This window comes from Panthera onca, chromosome B1 (assembly GCF_046562875.1).
Source record: "Panthera onca isolate mPanOnc1 chromosome B1, mPanOnc1 haplotype 2, whole genome shotgun sequence".
NCBI lineage: Eukaryota > Metazoa > Chordata > Mammalia > Carnivora > Felidae > Panthera > Panthera onca.
In genome coordinates, this window is record NC_138342.1 from 34,161,122 (window position 1) to 34,179,753 (window position 18,632).

Consider the following 18,632-nt stretch of genomic DNA (forward strand, 5'->3'; position numbering starts at 1 on the left):
GTCATGCTCCCTTGGGCAAAGGGATACGTGCAGGGTTAAGTGTAGGCGCTCGCAGGTGCCCCAGGGCCCTGCGCGCCCCCCCCCCCCCACAAACCATCACCTTCTGGGCTTCCCCCATCCCACCAGCTGCTGGGCCGATGCTCCATGCCCTGCCCAGGAACAGGGAATCCCCTCTTCCCATGACCGTGACCCACAGCAGACAGGTGACCCCCAAGGGTATGGTGACATCTGTGCCAAGCACACTAGTGCTTAGACTGTGGACGGGCAGGGCCTCACCCCCACGGGACACACCTCTGTGCTGTCAGCCTGCACTGGGCAGGCCACTCTCTCACCCCTTTTCAAGATGCCACAGGCGCATGTGTCCCCAAGGCGAACTCTCCCCATGTTCACAGGCCCCTACTGGAATGGAAGGCACCAGTAACTGTTGGACGGAAGCAGGTGTGAGGATGTTCGGCAAGGCCCGAGGTGCCAAGCAGAGGGGGAACAGGCAGTTGAGAACCTCTCAGGGAGGTAGGGAAGTGGCAGGACTATGCATAAACCAAAGCTCCAACTTCCTGGGGCATGCTCCGTCACCACCCTGTTGGACTTCACTTACAAAAATGCAAAGTCAAAGATAAAATGATTAAGAATTTCAAGATGGCGACCACACACCATTAAACCCCAGGCACAGGACCTCGTGCAACTGCACTGGCCATACGCCCATGGTGGCCTTGCTGGTGCCCCACCAAAAGTCCAGAAGCAAAAGTTTACTCTCGTTTTCCACCATAAATCAGGCCTGTGTTTACGAAAATGATAGCAAAGGTGTGAGGCTGTCCTGGGAGAGGCGGGCACGAGGAGTCCTGTCCCACCTGTCAGCTGCGCCTCCCGTTGTTCTGCAAGGCAGAGCCTGCTTTGTCTCTAAAGGCTTCTGAAGCCCACCCGTCCGAACAATCATTTCAACCTACTACATTGTGCAAAGAGCCGATGCAGTGAGATGCAGGCAGAGTCTCGACGATCATGGAGACCCTCCCAAGCCTAACTTCTCCTGGGGATTTATTTTAAGTGTTGGAGAATCGGAAAGAGAGAGGATTGAGGAATAATTACATCATAGGTGGCTCTGGGTTGATCGTTCATAAAAACCGAGCCATTTCCAAAGTCGTTACTTTGCTGCAAGAATATAACCTGGCTGCTGAAAAGCGGGTTTCGTACTAACCTTGGCTTCTGGGTCACTATTGATACTGCAGGAATCGTCGTCATCAGCATGGGGGGCATTTCTAGGGAGAAAACCAGAAAGCTGGACTTAGAATTCTACTGCAAACTCCAGCTGCACGAAGCGATGCATGACGGCAGGTCCTGCCGATGTCCTACCTGAGTTTCAAAGATGCATAGCGGAGTGTCGCTCCTTCAAACTCTTTTAAACTGGGGTCCGGGTTAACTGTAGCTGCATGCAAATCCTAGAGGAAAATAGACCCCTGTTAATGGAGAAAGGGGGAAGGCCCGTGACGTGGCCTCAAATATCAAAGGGGAGAAGAGTCCTCCCGGCATGAGGCAGAGAGTGTATGTGAGCTTAGGCAGGAGAGGGCATGCAAGGACCGCTGGGTGCTGGCTCGGTGCAAGCCCCGGTTTGTACAAGACAACGGGGAGCCTGGGGCAACCGGCTTGCCGTCATTCACAACGGGACACATTAAATAAAGGCAACATGTGTGTGAGCTGGACATCCCTAGCAAGAAGCCCCATCACTGCGTCCCTGCAGAATGGATGATATTCATGAAGAAGAAAAAGATACAGCCACAGCCATGCAAAAAGGACGAAATATCAAATGATCTAGAATCTGACAATATACTTGCCTTCCAAATGTCACTATTAATCTTTCCCCCATTCAGAACAGCAAAATCACTCCATGGCTGTTTCTAGACATATAATTATTCACATAGGAAAAAGCACATTGATTTAAAAAAAAAAAAAAAAAGAAAGAAGAAAAGAAAAAAAAAACACAAGACACCGTTGTTAGCATTGATATTCACAGGATGGGTTAGGGAACAAATTCACTCTACCAGCAGCATGTTAGCTGGCTCTAGATCTAGATTATCACCTGCAGCCTAGAGCAAAAGGAGGACAGAGACGCAGTGTGCATTACTTACCACGGCAAACGCCTGAACACTATTAGCAGTCAGTGGTCTTCCACACGTGGCCTTAAAACCACACAATATGCTGTCAAGTACTAAATGCCTAGTGTACCTAATTCCACAGAAAACCTTCTCTCTTCCGGTAACCAAACAGAACTGTCTTCTTGAGGTGGGGGTGGAATTAGGGATGGTGCCTGTCGATGTGCACATCTGAAAACTGGGGAATGTCCAGGGCCAAGGGCATGAAAAGCTGGGGCTCAAATTATTTTCACATAAAAGAAAAAAGGAGGACAATGAGAGGGAAAGAGGGATATAAGAAAACACAGCCCGACGGCCACATCTGCTGAGATTTAACCTGACAAAAAATAGCTCTACACAACCTAATGTAAACTCTTCAAATTCATCAAAAGCTCTGCTTCTTTGCCACATAAGCTTCTTCATGAATTAGTATTTGATCACGAAAGGATTCTGTAAACATAATCGCAGAGCAAAGCACCAAGCCTTGCCTTGTTGGGAGAACGCTTGCGATAGATTTTTGACTGTAAACACCCCTTTCCATTCACCTCAGGCGACAGGCGATGTTGTTTGTGGTCTTTTTCTTTTCTTCTATATTGAGTGAATATTCAAATATTTTTCATCTAACATTTGGGGAAATAAATGAAGCACACAAAACCCAGAGACAGCCTCGTGTATCTGTTCCACTGATGTGTCAGGCCCATAACCTCTCTTCTTGAATGATAAATCAACCATGGAGACTTTCCACCTAAGTCCCTTCAACTAAGGTTCTTTGAAAATGAGAAGGGAATAGTGACCCCTAATTTCTGCTCATGACATTAGTCTGATTTTGACACCCACTCAAAGCCAAAGCAGCTAAGTTCAAACGAGCCAGGTGTTGAAAGAGGTGTTCAGTCAACTCCATGGGACTCAACGAGAGCAGAGGCACTGCAAATACAAATTTGTCATCACTATCACACAGCTGCTATCACTGTCACTCTCCTTTTTGGACTAAGCATCCGAACTGCAGGTTTTCCAAATAAAGTAGGACTTAGATCACTATATTTACTTTTTAAACAATCATCTGTCTTTCGTTGAGCAAAAGAGCAGGAATGCTGCCTCACCCTTTGCCTCTGTCCTTCCTCCATCCCCAAAAGCAGCATCCAGTTTTCACTGCTGAGAAAATTAATAACATAGGAGAGTCTTAACTTGTCAGCTGAGGTGACCTGTGAACCCCCTGAAATCAGGGTGGGGTTTTGTGTATGTGTGTTTCCTAGGGGAGAAGATCCTCAATTTTTCTCATTATCTGCAGAGGGGCCAGTAACCAAGAAAGGTTTTGAATCACCATTGCAGGGGTACTCATGATAAGGACGTGAAATACCAAGAATTCTGAGCTAGAATTTCTTTTTTTTTTTTTTTTTTAAAGGAAAACAAGCCTATTTGATCCCAAATCATCATCACTGTTTACATGTGAGCAATATTTGTTTTTCACTTCAGTTGAATGTTGAAAAAGGATATCAGATGGTGAATTAGTAAGACTCCAGGTAATTATGTTCTTGTAGAAAAAAAAAAAAAGAGTGGGTGTCTGATAAAAGGAATCTGAAATCAAATTATCTTCAACAGACACTGTGTGGGACTAGAAATAAAGAGTATTTTTGCAAAACAAGTATTCAGAAGAGTCTTTGGCATTTAACTAAAATAGTTCTCTGTATGTGTGTATGGTTTAACAATTTTTTTAAATGTATTTACCCTTTGGATGTTGGGTCCCTATAACATAAAGGTTGATTATAATTCTAAGACTGTATGAATCCAGCTCTTATGCTACGGAGACATGAGTCAGCTGGCAAATTTCCAAAAATCACCTTTTGCAGATTTAAGTAAACAAAGGTCGTATACAGCAATTTTTCAAAAGCTAAAATAACATGGGTACTATTAAAGAAACCCTTTAGTACAAAACTCAATAAGGACTAGCATGTTATGACTAGGACAAAAGACCCTTTTCCCTCCTATATTAAAAAACCCTCATTTTTAGAAATTCTCTTCCCTGTATAAGTGACCATAATTTTCCTTTTTTAAAATTAAGGGCAACAAAAGATAAAAACCATCTGTCTTGAATTTTAAGAACTACATATTCTATACATCTAATTTTTTTTAAATGTTTATTTATTGAGAGAGACAGAGTATGAGTGGGGGAGGGGCAGAGAGAGAGGGAGGCACAGAATCCCAAGCAGGCTCCAGGCTCCAAGCTGTCAGCACAGAGCCTGACATGGGGCTCGAACTCATGAACCATGATATCATGACCTGAGCCGAAGTTGGATGCTTAACCAACTGAGCCACCCAGGGGCCCCTCATCTAATTTTTTAAAGCGAGAATACACCACTTTAGCTAATAATTTTTTTAAAGAAAACAACCCAAAGAACTTGTTTGGTTCTCCAGAAAGTCTGCAGCCATCCCGGTCTGCAGTCTGCAGTCTGCATGGTGGGAGTGAGAGGTGAAAGAAAGGATGAGACAAAGAGAAAAACAGTGAGAGAGGGAAAGGCAGGTGGGCAATTTGCCTTAGGAAGGACAAGACTGACAGGGGAAAAGGCCAGTGAAGGAAGAACAGAGATCATTTTCCATGAGCAATGTCCCCCCAACTAATAATCTTGCAGGTGATGCAGCTAAATCTTGGCACAGTGGTGTTCTGGTGCCAGTTACGGGTGTTTCTCCGGGTGCTTCTCCCGACCTTAACCAGGTGAAGCACCCCTTACCCTGATCAAAGTGACCATGCTGAATTCTGGGAGAGCTGTGGAGACTCTCAGCTCCTCAGAGGCAGTGTGTCCCTGATGACTGACCCAGCCCCTGGAGCATGGTGCTTATCATGACCCTCCATGACCTTTCAGCATGGTGCCATTCACAGCCACACAGCAGAATCTGTGTGAGGATGGACCCACGAAGGGAATCCAATTGTATACCTTGACTACTGAGAGTTTTCTTCTTCCTGATTTCTCTTCTGAGATCTTAGAAAGCAAGTCCACAAGTCAAACAGGAAGGCTGCCCTGCTCTTCTGCTGGAAGCAAGCTTACATCATGTTCTTGAGGATGTTCGAGGGGGAAGAGAAAGCCTCTAAGAAGTGGTATCAAAATGTAAGCTGGAGAGCAAACACGGAAGGTGAACCTGCCGAGAACCAGGCAGAGAGCAAAGCAAAAGAACGAACATTCTGTAGTGACTTTGACGGAAGGTAGAATCATCACCTCCACGGGCACTTCAGAAGTTCTGCAGCAAAGCCCACATTCAAACCCTGCCTCTGCTCTCATCTGCTTTGTGACTTCAGCTCCTTGTCTATGAAATAGGGCTAAGAGGACCTCACCATCAGAGTGTGGGCAAACTGAGATTAAGAACACTAGCAATTAGCACAGGGACTGGCTGCCCGAAGGTGCCCAAGGTGGCAGTTTCCGTATCTTCTACTCTTTTCCATGGAGGAAAAAAAATAAGGCCATTTGTAAGAATAAAAAGTTTGGGGACCTATGGACGACAAAGTGTTAATGAATTATGCTTCTTCATCCTCTTTTGCCACGACTTGAGCCTCTGTATGTGTGGCCTTGATGATAAAAGAGCACCTTAATCTTGGAACACGAAGGAACAGTCCAGGCGATGTTAATGAGCACTAAATTCATATATATGTGCATATTTTAAACTTCTTTTTAAAATGCATTCTGTGTTTTGTTGGATGTGACACTGTCTCAGAAGAATAGAGTGACGGTTTATCACACAAACATAACCCAGAGAAGTAATAAAAAAAAAAAAAGAGAGAGAGAGAGAGAGAGAGACAGAGAGAGTCAAACTAGCAAACAGACTGACAAATGCTTGAGGAACTAAATTAGTGTCTGTGAGCTAGGGGAGCGTCAGGAGCCCGGGGACACTAGTACTGGCTTTGCTGTGACAGTAAGTCAACTAAGAGCTCCCTCAGCTATGAAACTGGTTTATTCCTTCATTCAGCCAACATTTAATGAATATCACCCTGTACGAACCCTATGCCAGGTGCTGAGGACACAAAATGAGGGGGGACAGGCCTTGACCCCCCACCCCAAGGAGGGAGACTGACATGCCACCAGTTAATAATACTACAAAAAGACCCTATGGAATCAAGGGCTTTCAAAAAAAAGTTCAGGGATGAGCGCAGTAATTCCCAGGAGAAGTAGGATGAGTCCAGAGAGGAGGTAACATATAAACAAAGACAGGGAGACGAGCTTCACCAGAGTGCCAGCTCTTGTACCTACTCAGCACAAAATCACCTGGAAAGCTTATGATAAAGGCAGATTTCCAGGTCCCACCCCTAGAGGGTCTAGCTCAGTGGCCTGGGGTAGGACCAAGGAATCAAAATGTCCTACAAGCCTCAGAGGTCACCTTGGCCACAATCCTTGACCCACAGGCTCACAGGCTCAGAAATACTGCCATGGGAGTGCCTGGTTAGCTCAGTCGCTCAGGTGTCCAACTTCAACTCAGGTCATGATCTCACGGTTCATGAGTTCGAGCTCTGCATCGGGGTTTGTGCTGGACAGCGCGCAGCCCGCTTTGGATTCTGTGTCTCCCTCTCTCTCTGCCTCTCCCCAACTCTCTCTCAAAAATAAGTAAGACATTAAAAACAAACAAAAAAAAGCACTGACGAGGCCCTTCTTGAGGATTCTTGCCAGTCACGATTACTTGATCAGGTCAAGAAGCTCAGTAAAAAGATGCCAGAATAGCTCCTTTGTGTTTTCATCTTATTTCTAAGTGTATAAGAAATTCCACAGTTCTAATGTAATATGCGGATTTTCCCCTCCCAGGGGGTGAGCTGCTCAGGGCCCTGACAAACACCACAAGTGATGCAGCAAGAACAGAGCGAATTGTGATCAAGAAAAGATCACAGTTCTGAGAAACGATTCCACCTTCCCTTGCTTCAGACCCACTTTCTCCTCCATCCTGTTTAAGGAACCAGGAAACACCTTCAGTTGAAAACACTGAAAGGCGAGACTTGCCTACAGGCCAACAGTTATTCATAAAAATATTTTGTGTGGCTCCCTCTTCTCTCTAAATTTCGACATCCAAGGAATTTGGAACAAATCAGTGGACTGAAGGGAGACTACTGTGGGCCAAATTTCAATAGCAAATCCTTCCTGAGCCGTTTATAAACTTCAGAAAATACTGCTGGCATGTACAGAGGAAATATTATCCACTGTGCTTGACACTTCCCTGGTGAACTTTGGAATGTGAAATGTAAAATTTGCAAACTGTAAGGAAGCCTTCAGTCCTAAACTTTTGTGAAGCAGAGTCAACAGATTTGGCACCAACTTGGAGTTTTTTGTTTTTTTTTTTTTTTTAAACGAGCTCGGGGAAAAGCTGAATAAAATATGCGTTTCTAACACGACATATTACAAGTTTCTTTTCATCCTTAACATTTTGCTTTCTCTTGTGGTTCCAAATTAGTTGAAATAGAGTCTATTTAGGGATCAAAGAAACGGTGTCAGAGAAATAATCATTTCTCTTCCACTGTCATTAGCACCTGAGACAACGTTTTCAAGAGAAGTCATTTTCTAGCAGGCTCTGCTCGTGACGTGGCCCTCCCTTGGGCTGAGATTTGAGACTTGCCAAGTCTCCTGTAAACGGTGCAGTGAAGCCTGGGGTAGGTTGGGGGTGGGCGGATCTTCATTTGAGCCTGGCTCCACCCCCGTTCGGTGTGTGGCCTCGGGCAAGCTTCACCACGCTGTCTTAGTGTTGTCAAATGTAAAAAGTCAGTGACAACTACAGTACCAGCTGCAGAGGGTTTTAGGAGGAGTCGAGGAGTCGTGAGATAAGCCATGAGCTCGGCACCATGAACACTCCATTACCCTTAGTGCCTCTGGTTTAACATCCGTGTCAGCGCCTGCACGTCCCGGGTATATGGCAGGCTGGGTTTGTCTCCAACTCCCCCTCCTCCTCTCTCTACCTGTTCATACCTTTGCTTCTGTGCTTTTAATTTACTGCCTTTTAAATGTGCTCAGTTCTTTTGCTTACGGCCTTACGCACAGGAGGGAAATGTGTATGAAGTCAACAACTGAAAGGCTGATCTGAAGAAAATCTATTCCACTGATCTATTAAAGTGCTGGAGGGGCGTGGCTCTCTCTCTGAACCTTAAAATGACACATCTGTTAACAAACTGCCTTGGAGGGATAAGGGTCGACACAATGGCATGGTTAACAGCAGAAGAGAGGAATGAGACCAACAGCAAGGTGGAAATTGACACACTACTGGGGGCAGAGCATAATATCTAAAGTCAGAGAGCTAGGCACATGCCCATCCTACCCCAGCTGCATGGCTACTGAGCTCACTGAACTTCGGTTAACTCTTTTATTTATTTATTTTGAGAGAGAGAGAGATAGAGAGAGAGGCAGACAGAGAGGGAGAAAGAGAATCACAAGCAGGCTCCATACTGTCGGTACAGAGCCTGATTCTGATGTGGAGCTCGAACTCCGGAACTGTGAGATCATGACCTGAGCCGAAATCGAGAGTCAGAGGTTTGACCAACTGAGCCACCTAGGTGCCCTCAGTTAACTCTTTTCTTCTTCTTCTTCTTCTTTTTTTTTTTTTTTTTTTAAATTTTTTAATGTTTTTTTTTTGAGAGAGAGAGAAAGAGACAGAGCATGAGCAGGGGAGGGGTAGGGAGAGGGGGAGACACTGAATCCGAAGCAGGCTCCAGGCTCTGAGCTGTCAGCACAGAACCTGACACAGGGCTCAATCCCACGAACTGTGAGATCATGACCTGAGCCAAAGTCAGATGCTTAACTGACTGAGACACCCAGGCGCCCCAACTCTTTTCTTAAATAAGGAATATATTAGCGGTCTTCTCCATCTTGAGGGGAACAAATGACACTTATGAAAATACACTGCAAACCACAATAAATCATGAATAGCAGCAGGGAGGCTAAGTGCTGTGGATACATTAGGGAAACATTAAACTCTAGGAGAGGAAGCAGGAAGCAAGAGCCATGGGACACAATCTGAGCCTGGAAAGGGGCCCTGAGTAATAGCTAGGATGGGAATGGGAAGCAGGTGTAGACAGAGGAAGAACAGGCATATGTGGGCATCAGAAGGAAGCCCAGGAATTAGAGGTGGACTCTGCTACCTGGTAATCTTCCTGAGGGTTCGCTGCCTATCTGTGATGCATTCTTCCCAAGATTTTCTGTAGAAAATGTGGAAACAAAAATCTGCCATATTAGTTGAAGAAATAAAAAATTCAAGTCACAGAAACTTGGGATGCCCTCCTTTGACTTTACCACACCCACACCTTGGTCTCGGGATGCAGGCTTCAAGAACTTCATCTCTTGCACGGAGGGAGGACAAGAGGTTCACTGGACAAAAGGGACATGTCAAAGTGAGGCCAATCTAACCTCTGGGACAATGAGAAAGCGCAGTAGGCTGAGATCCTAAAGCCAAGGAGGTTGAGCGAGAACAACTATGGCCTAGGATTCAGGAGCATTCAGGATCTCTGAGTTCTAGATCCAATGGTGCCACCAGTCACGGACCTCTCTGCGCTTCAGCTTCCCTGTTTGTAATGTGTGTGGGGGGGGGATCAGCTGATTCTTTCCCACCCTGACACTCCCCCCCCACCCCCGCCATAGGGCACCCCCATGTGGTGAAGATGGTTAAAGGGTTGTAATAGGGGAATGAAGACCTGGAATGGAGAAAGAGATTCTAACAAAGATGCAAAGAGAAAAGAGGTACAGGAAAGAAAGAGAGAGGATGTCTGCTCTTAGTGAGCAGAGGCTGTGTCCTGGCTGGCTCCGCTTCTGGGAGGCCACTTGATGGTCCAGTGACAAATGCCAAGACGCAATTAGACTGAGACAGGAGAAGGACTCCACTTCATGCTAAGCTCTTTGAGGCTCATCTTTATCCCCCAGCAAACCTAACACAAGATGAGTAAATGAATGGAATTTGCTCAGTGAATAGGAACATTATGCCTCAATAAAGTCATCCAGTGATTAGCAACAAAATCCTATGTGGTTCAGTAATACTGAAGCGTGTGCCTATCAGTGTCAGGTACCAACAAACCAAGGCCCTTGGCTATCACCGTAAGTAGAGCTCACCCCAACCCATCGCTTGAAAGATGGAGAGGGGCGCCTGGCTGGCTCAGTCCGTTAAGCATAAAGCATTTGTCTGACTCTTGGTTTTGGCTCAGGTCATGATCTCATGGTCCATGACATCAAGCCCTGCACTGGGCTCTGTGCTGACAGTACGGAGCCTGCTTGGGATTCTTTCTCTCCCCCTCTCTCTCTCAAAATAAAAAAATAAACTTTAAAAAAAGAGAGAAAGAAAGAAAAATGGAGAATATGGGGCCTAGGCAGGGTAAGTGAGGTGCTGAAGCCCTGTAAGAGCAGGCATGTGATTGGAATGTAGATCTCACTGCCTCCCAGAGAAGACGAAATAAAGAACCACAGATGTAAGAAACAAGACACTGTCTACTTTCATGACAAGAAGGGTCATAATAGTTGCAAATATGGAGAGGAGCCTTGCAGGTGAGAGATGCAGGTTAGATGCCCTCTGTGTCCTCAAAGTAAAGGAAAATGGGTTGTTGAAAAAACAGAAGACTGTGGTCAGGCAGGCAGAAATGCCTGCGTGTTAGGGATCCAACTACTTTGCTGAAAAAAGCCATTACTTAATAGTGACCTTTTCCAACTGCAATTCTCTTGAATACTCAGTTATCAGGATTCACAAAGGTTAGCTGCAAGAATCTCTGTGTTAATAAATACCACGTGGAATTTTTTCAAGCTGCAATTCTTTGTTTAAACATCATATTTCTTCCTCATGGAGAGCAGAAATTTATGCTGCTATTTATGTCTAAAATAACATCACTTCTGCTAAATAAACAGATCCTTTAAAAAAATAGAAATCAAGCATTTGAAGGCTCTCAAGGGTTATTCCTGCAGACATCCCCTCCATGCAACCAAAAGGACCCAAGGCTAATAAGATATGCAGTAATTATAACACGTCTGGCCAAGAGACGTCCTTCTGTGTGTAAATATTTTATGGGGCAGCGCCATGCAATGGCACCTATGGAGTAAAGTATTGCCTCAGTGAGCCTCAGGGAATCTTAACCACTTCTCATTAATCAGCCTCTCTTAACTTTCTGTACCTAGAATGCTGTTTCAAGAAACCAAAAGCCACTAAAAAATGAAAACATCCCTGAAAGATGGTATTAACGCTATTTACACTAAGAGGAAGCATTTCTGCGGTTTCAAATGCAGCATGCATGATAATCAAAAACCTTACCTTGATGACCTGTTGGGGCAGAAGCAACAAGTCTAAAGAGAAATCACAAGTAACATCCACTCTACTAAGCTGTTAAAAAGATACTCCATTTTACCTCGTGCTCTGGGGTAGGAGATGGCGTTACAGAACTAAGTGACCCTTTTCTAGAACCATGGAGATCTGCTGGGGTGGAGACAGGGCGCTCCCACTGAGTGGTCCCTGTTGGTATGTGCCAATAATAGGTCCCAGCGACGTCAACGATTCTCTTCCAGCCAGGCGGCAAATCCGGATCGGTCTGAAAGGAGTGATCACTCCATATATCTGCTGGGAAATGGAAAATAAGAGGGTTTTATTAAAAGCGAAACAATTACAGTGTTCCAATTTCATCCCTAAGAGTTTGGAGAATCCCACAGGCAGATGCGTCCACAGCACTAATGAGAACTAAAGACATCCTATGGACACAGAGTATGGTAAAGGGGACGATAATGGAAAGAAACAAGAGAAGAACTGGAAAAGAAGACGGACACTTGAGAATACAGACATTAAGGACCCGTCATCAAGTCATCTTACAGCTTCAAGACTCCTGTGAGCAACTTAAAAGCTCCATTAGCCGAAATCAACGACCCAAGCAAAATTCGCAAGGTTACAGGCAAAATCTACTGACTCCTTTATAAATCAGGAAGATTTACTGGTTGGCATCTTATACCATTTTCAGCAATGGGTGGAACTCTTCTTTTCTTTAATCACTTTCCATAAATGAGTACTGTATTTATAGCTTTGCTTTTACAACTCCTCCCATTTGACTGTCCACATCTACAAAGTAGCAGTGTCTTTTCTAACACTCTACAATTTGAAATTGCACACAGAAGATTCCTAAGGAAGGCAGACTAGAAAATCCCTGGAATTCAAGAAGGGACCAGACCGACTATAAAAACAGGTCATGAAGGAGGGTGAGTGTGAAATATGACAGAGAATGGTGGGGACTGTGGCGAAATGGAAAGCATGTGCGAAGTCCAAAGGCTTTCAAATTAAAAAAAAAATAATGTGTTATATTATGTATGTGTATAGCAGGGGGAGTATGTGTATAGCAGGGGGAGTAAAATACACATGTTGGGCAATTTCAGCGATCCCTGGCCTGTATCAACATTTTATCAGTTTACTGGGTAATTATTTGCTTTTTAAAAATCTCATTTTGGCCTTCTTTGAGTTGAATATGAAATGAGTGGGCAAGAAAAGAGGAGAGAGAAGGAAGCAGAGTAGGAAATCCATAAAGAAGGAGCCACCGTGGAGAAATCACAGGTAGCTGTATCAACATATGTACATATATAGGTAGTGAAACTTCAGAAACTTGTGCTTTAAATCTGAGGATCGCTTTTTTTCTAAGGATGAGACCTATGGGGCCACTCGTCAGAGGAGAAGCACGTGGGCTTTGCTCTGTGCAAATGCCATTGCATCACGTGGGCAGGCGTCACTGACTGTTACAGCGACAACAAGAAAAAAAGGAACCAAACAAAGAGGTTGATTAAGACTATGGACACAGATGCGCATTCATGTGGTGGTTTGGCATCCCAGCATTCACTTTTCTCATTTAAATCTGCCAGGGGCAAAACTGCCACTTGTCTCAAATTATGATGGACATTCCCCCTCCCCCTACAGGAAATTAAGCATGATTACATAATTTCAACTTAACTAAAATTTTCAGAAACAACTTGAAACAAACATGTATACACTCCTTTGTCCTGTGTCCTTTTCAGTGGTGCGTAGGGGTTGTTTTTAGCATCTCAAGTGGGACAGGAAAAATAAAATACACAGGTCTCTGGATTAAGTTGGGAGAAAAACCTTGTCCCATTCTAGTGGTTTACAGAACCAAGCTTTGCGGCTTGAAACTCTTGAAAGGGCATAAAGAGGCTGCTAGTTACCATTTCTGTGGTTTTTGAGGTCTGAGGGTCTGAGTTTACACATTTACCCTTGTTGTCTCTACAGTTGGGACATAAGCACATAGGCAGGATACCACCTTCAGAATATGGAATCATGTTGGACCAAGGACAGAAAGCAACATCAGTGGCCTTTGGGTTTGGCTGTCTATCCAGAACCTTGAAGGCAGCAGAAGAGCATAGCGCTCTTCTGTCTGCAAACAGACCTACCTGCCTATATTTGGTTTACATTCTGAGGCTCTGCTGAGATTTTGTTGGAATTAAAACAAAAAGGAGATTTCTTCTGGTGCTAAAAATTGATGATGATATGATTATGATAGAGGAAGTGAGGTTGGCACATTGACAGTATTATTAACAGTTCCAGAAACATGTATAGAATCCCTTCCACATCATCCCACACTGGGTTTTAAGGGACATAAGCCCTTAAATTAGGGCAAAGAGACATCATATCTGTCTTGTTCATCATCATATTCCCAATACCTAGAATGGCAGGTGTTCAATAACAGTGAGTTGGATGGATAGACGGTGGATGGATGGAAGGAACGAAGGAAGGATTAAGAAGGAGGGAAAAATAAATGACTGAATGAAGTCTTTGAATGGTGGGAATTGGAACTTAGCAAAAGAAGAATTCTGAAGAAATCAGTTCTGTGCAGTTTCACAAAACAGAGCAATTTCACAACCCCCAAGAATAGCAATGTCTACTTTCCTTGATGGTGTATCTGAATGTTCTTATGGATAAAAGGAAACATAATATGACAAATTGGAAAGAGTCCTGGGCTGGTGGCCAAGAGACTCTAAGTTGAGATTTTGGTTCTTTTTTTTTTTTTTTTTTTTTATTGATAGGTACCACAGGGAACACTAAGAAATGTTCTGAGGCACCTCGGCCTCATTACATTTCCTTTTGTTTAATCTTGTTAGCCCCCAATTTCCTTTGTTTTCCTACGTAAAATTAGGTACACACTTAAATAAGTACTTTGGACCTTATTCAACAGGTCAGTGGTTTTCAACTTTTATCAAAGTGGGAGGAAGACAGTGGTGTAGGCAGATGGAATCCCAGACCCCTCCAGGCCCTACTGACCACACCAGCACCATTTTTCAGTTTCCACTACTGGTCTTACATGTACGATTTTCCTTGAAAACAGAGATCAGGGGTTTGTTTGTTTGTTTTTGCTTAAAATAAAGTTTGACACCATAGCTAAAGCAAAAGTACAGTGGGGCCAAGACATCTAAACCCCAAGAAGCTGCTTCTGTCAACGATTATTCAAAATATTGCAAAGCAGCTTAAAATAGTTGAGTACCATAGTGCACGTGGCATGAAGGAGGGCACGCAGACTAAATCAATATAGGAAAAATCTATAAACACCAGGTGATTAGAGGAGAGAGTTCCAACCCCTTCTGATTCTCAGAAAATTACTTTGTGTAGCTTTGCTGGAGACAAAGGAGCTGATGCTGCAGAAAGGAAATGGTTGCTGATAGTTTCAATGCCCTTCTGATTCTCAGCAGTTTTCTCACACTGAGTTGTCTGTCATGAGCCCCTTCTTGGCAGATCTGCTTAGAGTTCTGAAGTCTTGGTATTCTTAGTTTTCAGCGGGAACACACTGAAAGACCTCCATACTGGAGAACTCTTTTCTTTTGGGGTGAGTCACCATGGAACAATAACCTTAGGAAGATCCATTCAGCACTGGCCAGCATAAAGCAAACCACAGGATTCCATCCCAGTTACCCAATGTCAGGATTGGAACTCAGACCAACTGTTGGTAGGGAGTGGGGTGACTTAAGGAAAGATTTATAGGAGAGTTAAAATGGAGAAATCTATAGAAAGCTGGAAGAGTATTTTTTTAATGTTTATGTTTATTTTTGAGAGAAAGAGAGAGAGAAGAGAGAGAGAGAGAGAGAGAGAGAATATGAGTGGGGGAGGGGCAGAGAGAGACAGAGACATAGAATCTGAAGCAGGCTCCAAGCTCTGAGCTGTCAGCACACAGCCTGATGCAGGGCTTGAACTCACAAACGGTGAGATCATGACCTGAGCCGAAGTCAGATGCTTAACCGACTGAGTCACCCAGGTGCCCAGCCTGAAGAGTGTTTTTAAATATTCCAGTAAAACTAGAAATCAGGGGAGTCAGCAAAGACTCTAAATACGGCACAACGCAGCCTGGCATGCAACCAAGTGTGAACTCTGTACGGGGCCTTTGTATTTTGGCTCAACTGCTCATTATTTGAACGACCTCCACCAAGTTACTCAATCTCTTTGGGCTTCAGATGCTTATCTGTAAAATAGGGATCAAAACAGTGTCTACTCTGCATCACTGGGCATTGTATAAAACACTCAGAATAAAGGTTGGCATAGTACAGGCATATTTACCACATAAATGTTCACTGTTATTGTTATTATTATACATCATAGGTCTCCAAAGCCAACAATATAATAATATACTAAGTTCACCAAATCCACCATAAAAAAAATATTTTCATATGTCCAAAGGAAAATTCCCCCTGTAGAATTTATGGGGCTATGTGATCATCATGGTTCAAAGAATAAAGATAAAAGAAGATAATCTTACGGTGACCCTTTCTCTAGAGAGAAGGTCCACCGGACTCCCTTAGCAGGGCTGGACTTTGAGGACCTGGGCAGGTCAGAGGAGACCAGACTCTACCCACCATGCCTTGCTGAGCTTCTGGCCTGGCTGGCCGGGGTTCTCCTTCGGCCATACCTCCTCTTTCTTCAAATGTCTGTCTCTCAATTAATGTGGAAGGAAAAATGTAAATATTTCATAATTTTAAAAACAAAGATTCATGTCCCCTGTGGTCTACTTTAAAGCAGATTTACTAAATTTTTCCTAGGTTTCTCTCAAACACGAACCACCCCCAAATGAATAAAGTTGCCTTGTTTTGCAGGATTCCTGAATTTTTTCTCCCACGGTGGGTCTAGGCCCTTCATTACCAAAAAAAAAAAAAGTTCTCTACCCATAAAGTAAAGCACATCTTCACATTACCACATTTAATGCTCACATCGATCCCAGCTCGAGGGCAAGGGAGGAACTATTAGCACGCCAGGACAAGAATCCAGGCCTTTCAAGGTTTAAACCCAACTGACATTAGTGCTGCCATGAGGTTCTGAAAGCTAGGAACAATACTGCTGTTAAGAGAACAAGTTACAAGGGGCCCAACACGCATTGAAGGCTGAAGTACCCAGATCCTTTCTTACTTCTTTACTGCAGGAGCTCGTGGAGTCTCCACAGCTCCCCTATGAAGAACACACTATTGTAATCCCCTTTCTAAGGCTCAGGGAGGACAGCTGCTTGGTTTAAAGCCAAGGGGGTAAACTATGTCCCTATGTCTGGATGGAGTTACTTTTTCAGCCACCACCTGAGAGAAACCAGTATGGACAGCTTGGGGGAACGGAGAAGCTGTAAACAGTGGTGAAAACAAACGAAAAGAACGCAATGGCTGCAAGTCTGGTGCTAGGAGACCAGCCAGCTGACCTGACCAAGGTCAAACAGCTAATAAGTTGAGCACAAAGATCTGCCCCAAGGGGCTGGCCCTCAGCCCGCCTGGAGCCACCCTTGTCTGGGTACATCAACTGGAGGACACTTCCAGTGTAGGCTTTACACAGGATCCTCCTTTTTGTGCCTAATTCTGCTTTCAGTAATCCGGACAACCACTCCAGCTGGCCCCCTCCCCATCAGAAGCCTCAGGATCAAATTCCAACCTCAGGCCCACTGCAGAGACTAAGATTCCACCTATTTTCCCTCTTCCCCTCCGTATAGGATCTTGCGCCTAAGAGGCTTTCAGATCATCACTGCATCTCGCTGAAGGCACTGTCACAAGCTAACAGGACAGTTCAGCAGTAAGAGCTGAAAGCCACAGGTGTCCTTTCAAAGTGGCTCTGTGGCCCTTCGTTGTTTGTGGTTTTGTTCTGGAAGCAGAGCCTGGAAGTCAGGGTATAAAATGGCAAGGCTGAGAGCCCCCAGAAAGTCCCTCTTTGTGCCGAGAGCCTCCTGGGGCCAAGAGCAATACTTGGCGTGGGAACAAGGAGCCCATCTGTGAGCAGCAAAGACCGGCGGCCCCTTCCAGCCACCTCAGGCGCCAGTGCCTGTGCTGTGGGCCTGGCTCCACTTTGGCTTCTTCTTCGCAGGGACCCGCTCCCCACACCCTTTCCCCGTGGAGATGTAGGTGAGGTAAGCCCAACTCTAATCATCCTCTCCCCGGGGCTCACTTGCAGGAGCCCAAGGGTCAAATGAAAACAAATTCGCATCCAGCAGCAGCTGGAAATTTCCTCTGCTGCTCCAGAGGCCACAGGAAGGAGGAATGGATGAGCTGAGATTCTAAATTTGGCAAGGTCTGCGGTGCAGAGCACAAAAGCTTCCCTCAGTTCCTCAGAATGGCACCCACTCCCTTCCTCCACCTTTGTGTACCCAGTGCCTTTGATGTGCAAGGCATGGGGTGAGGGGGGCAGCAGGAAAGAGTAGAAGGAGTAATTCATTCAACAAATATTTCCGGTCTACTCTGTGCCAGGCATTGTTTTAGGGCTGGGGATGCATGGGGTCACCAGTTAGATCTGGTCCTGCACTGGTGACGTGGGGCAGTGGTTCTCAAGCATAAGAGTCACCTGGAGAACCTGCTAGAAGCAACAACTGGGTATCACCCCAGAGTTTCTGGCTCAGCAGGTCTGGGGTAGGGTCTAAGAATCTGCATTTCCAGCAATTCCCAGGTGATGCTGACTCCACGGTGCTGGTTTGGGACCATGCTTTTAAGAACCATTGGCCTAAGAAAAACAGAAAAGGTAGTAATTCTTCCCCATCCAACTCCACCTGGCACCTGGTTCCACAAAATAAGAAATGTGAATGGATGTTCATCCATCCATCCATCCATCCACCCACTTATTCACTCACTCTTTCGTGTTGAGGGGTTCCAATAAACGTCAAGTACTATTTTTTCTAGAAGCTGGGAATATGGTAATGAATAAAAGAAGCAAATTGGGTCATGTGACCAACCGTGTCTGGGAACGGGGCGGGCTATTTGGACAGGACAGTCTGGGAAGGTCTCGGAGGAGCAATATATCCCTAAACCAGAAAGGGCCAGACTTGCGAAGAGACAAGAGAACAGCATTGTCAGCAAAGGGAATGTAACTTGTCATTGTAACAGAAAAATCGCTCTAGGCAGGGCTAAGTGGTCTAGGATAAGATCAAGGCCACCAGGACTAGGCTTTCTCCCTCTATGCAAAGGAACTCTTGAAGGTCTTTTGCGACCTGTTTTTAAAATCAAGAGTATTCCACACAATGCTTCCATTCTTCGACAAGGAAAAATTCTTTCTTCCAAAGTCTTAGCTGCAGCTGCTAACTTATTTCTTGAACAA

General features: G+C 44.8%; 1 protein-coding gene across 12 annotated transcripts in view; it reads right to left on the minus strand.

Moving 5' to 3' along the window:
• Positions 1-18,632, minus strand: part of APBB2 (amyloid beta precursor protein binding family B member 2) — a 381,485-nt gene that overhangs the window by 111,863 nt on the left and 250,990 nt on the right. For 8 of the 12 annotated variants that reach the window (XM_078446165.2, XM_078446164.2, XM_078446166.2 and 5 more), the window contains 4 exons: positions 11,458-11,666; positions 1,827-1,889; positions 1,348-1,433; positions 1,193-1,253 (listed from right to left, as the gene is read on the minus strand). In XM_078446165.2, coding sequence (XP_078302291.1) covers positions 1,193-1,253; positions 1,348-1,433; positions 1,827-1,889; positions 11,458-11,666 — 419 coding nt within the window. The remainder of the gene's footprint in view (positions 1-1,192; positions 1,254-1,347; positions 1,434-1,826; positions 1,890-11,457; positions 11,667-18,632) is intronic. The other 4 variants (XM_078446173.2, XM_078446172.2, XM_078446167.2 and 1 more) reach the window with 3 other exon arrangements.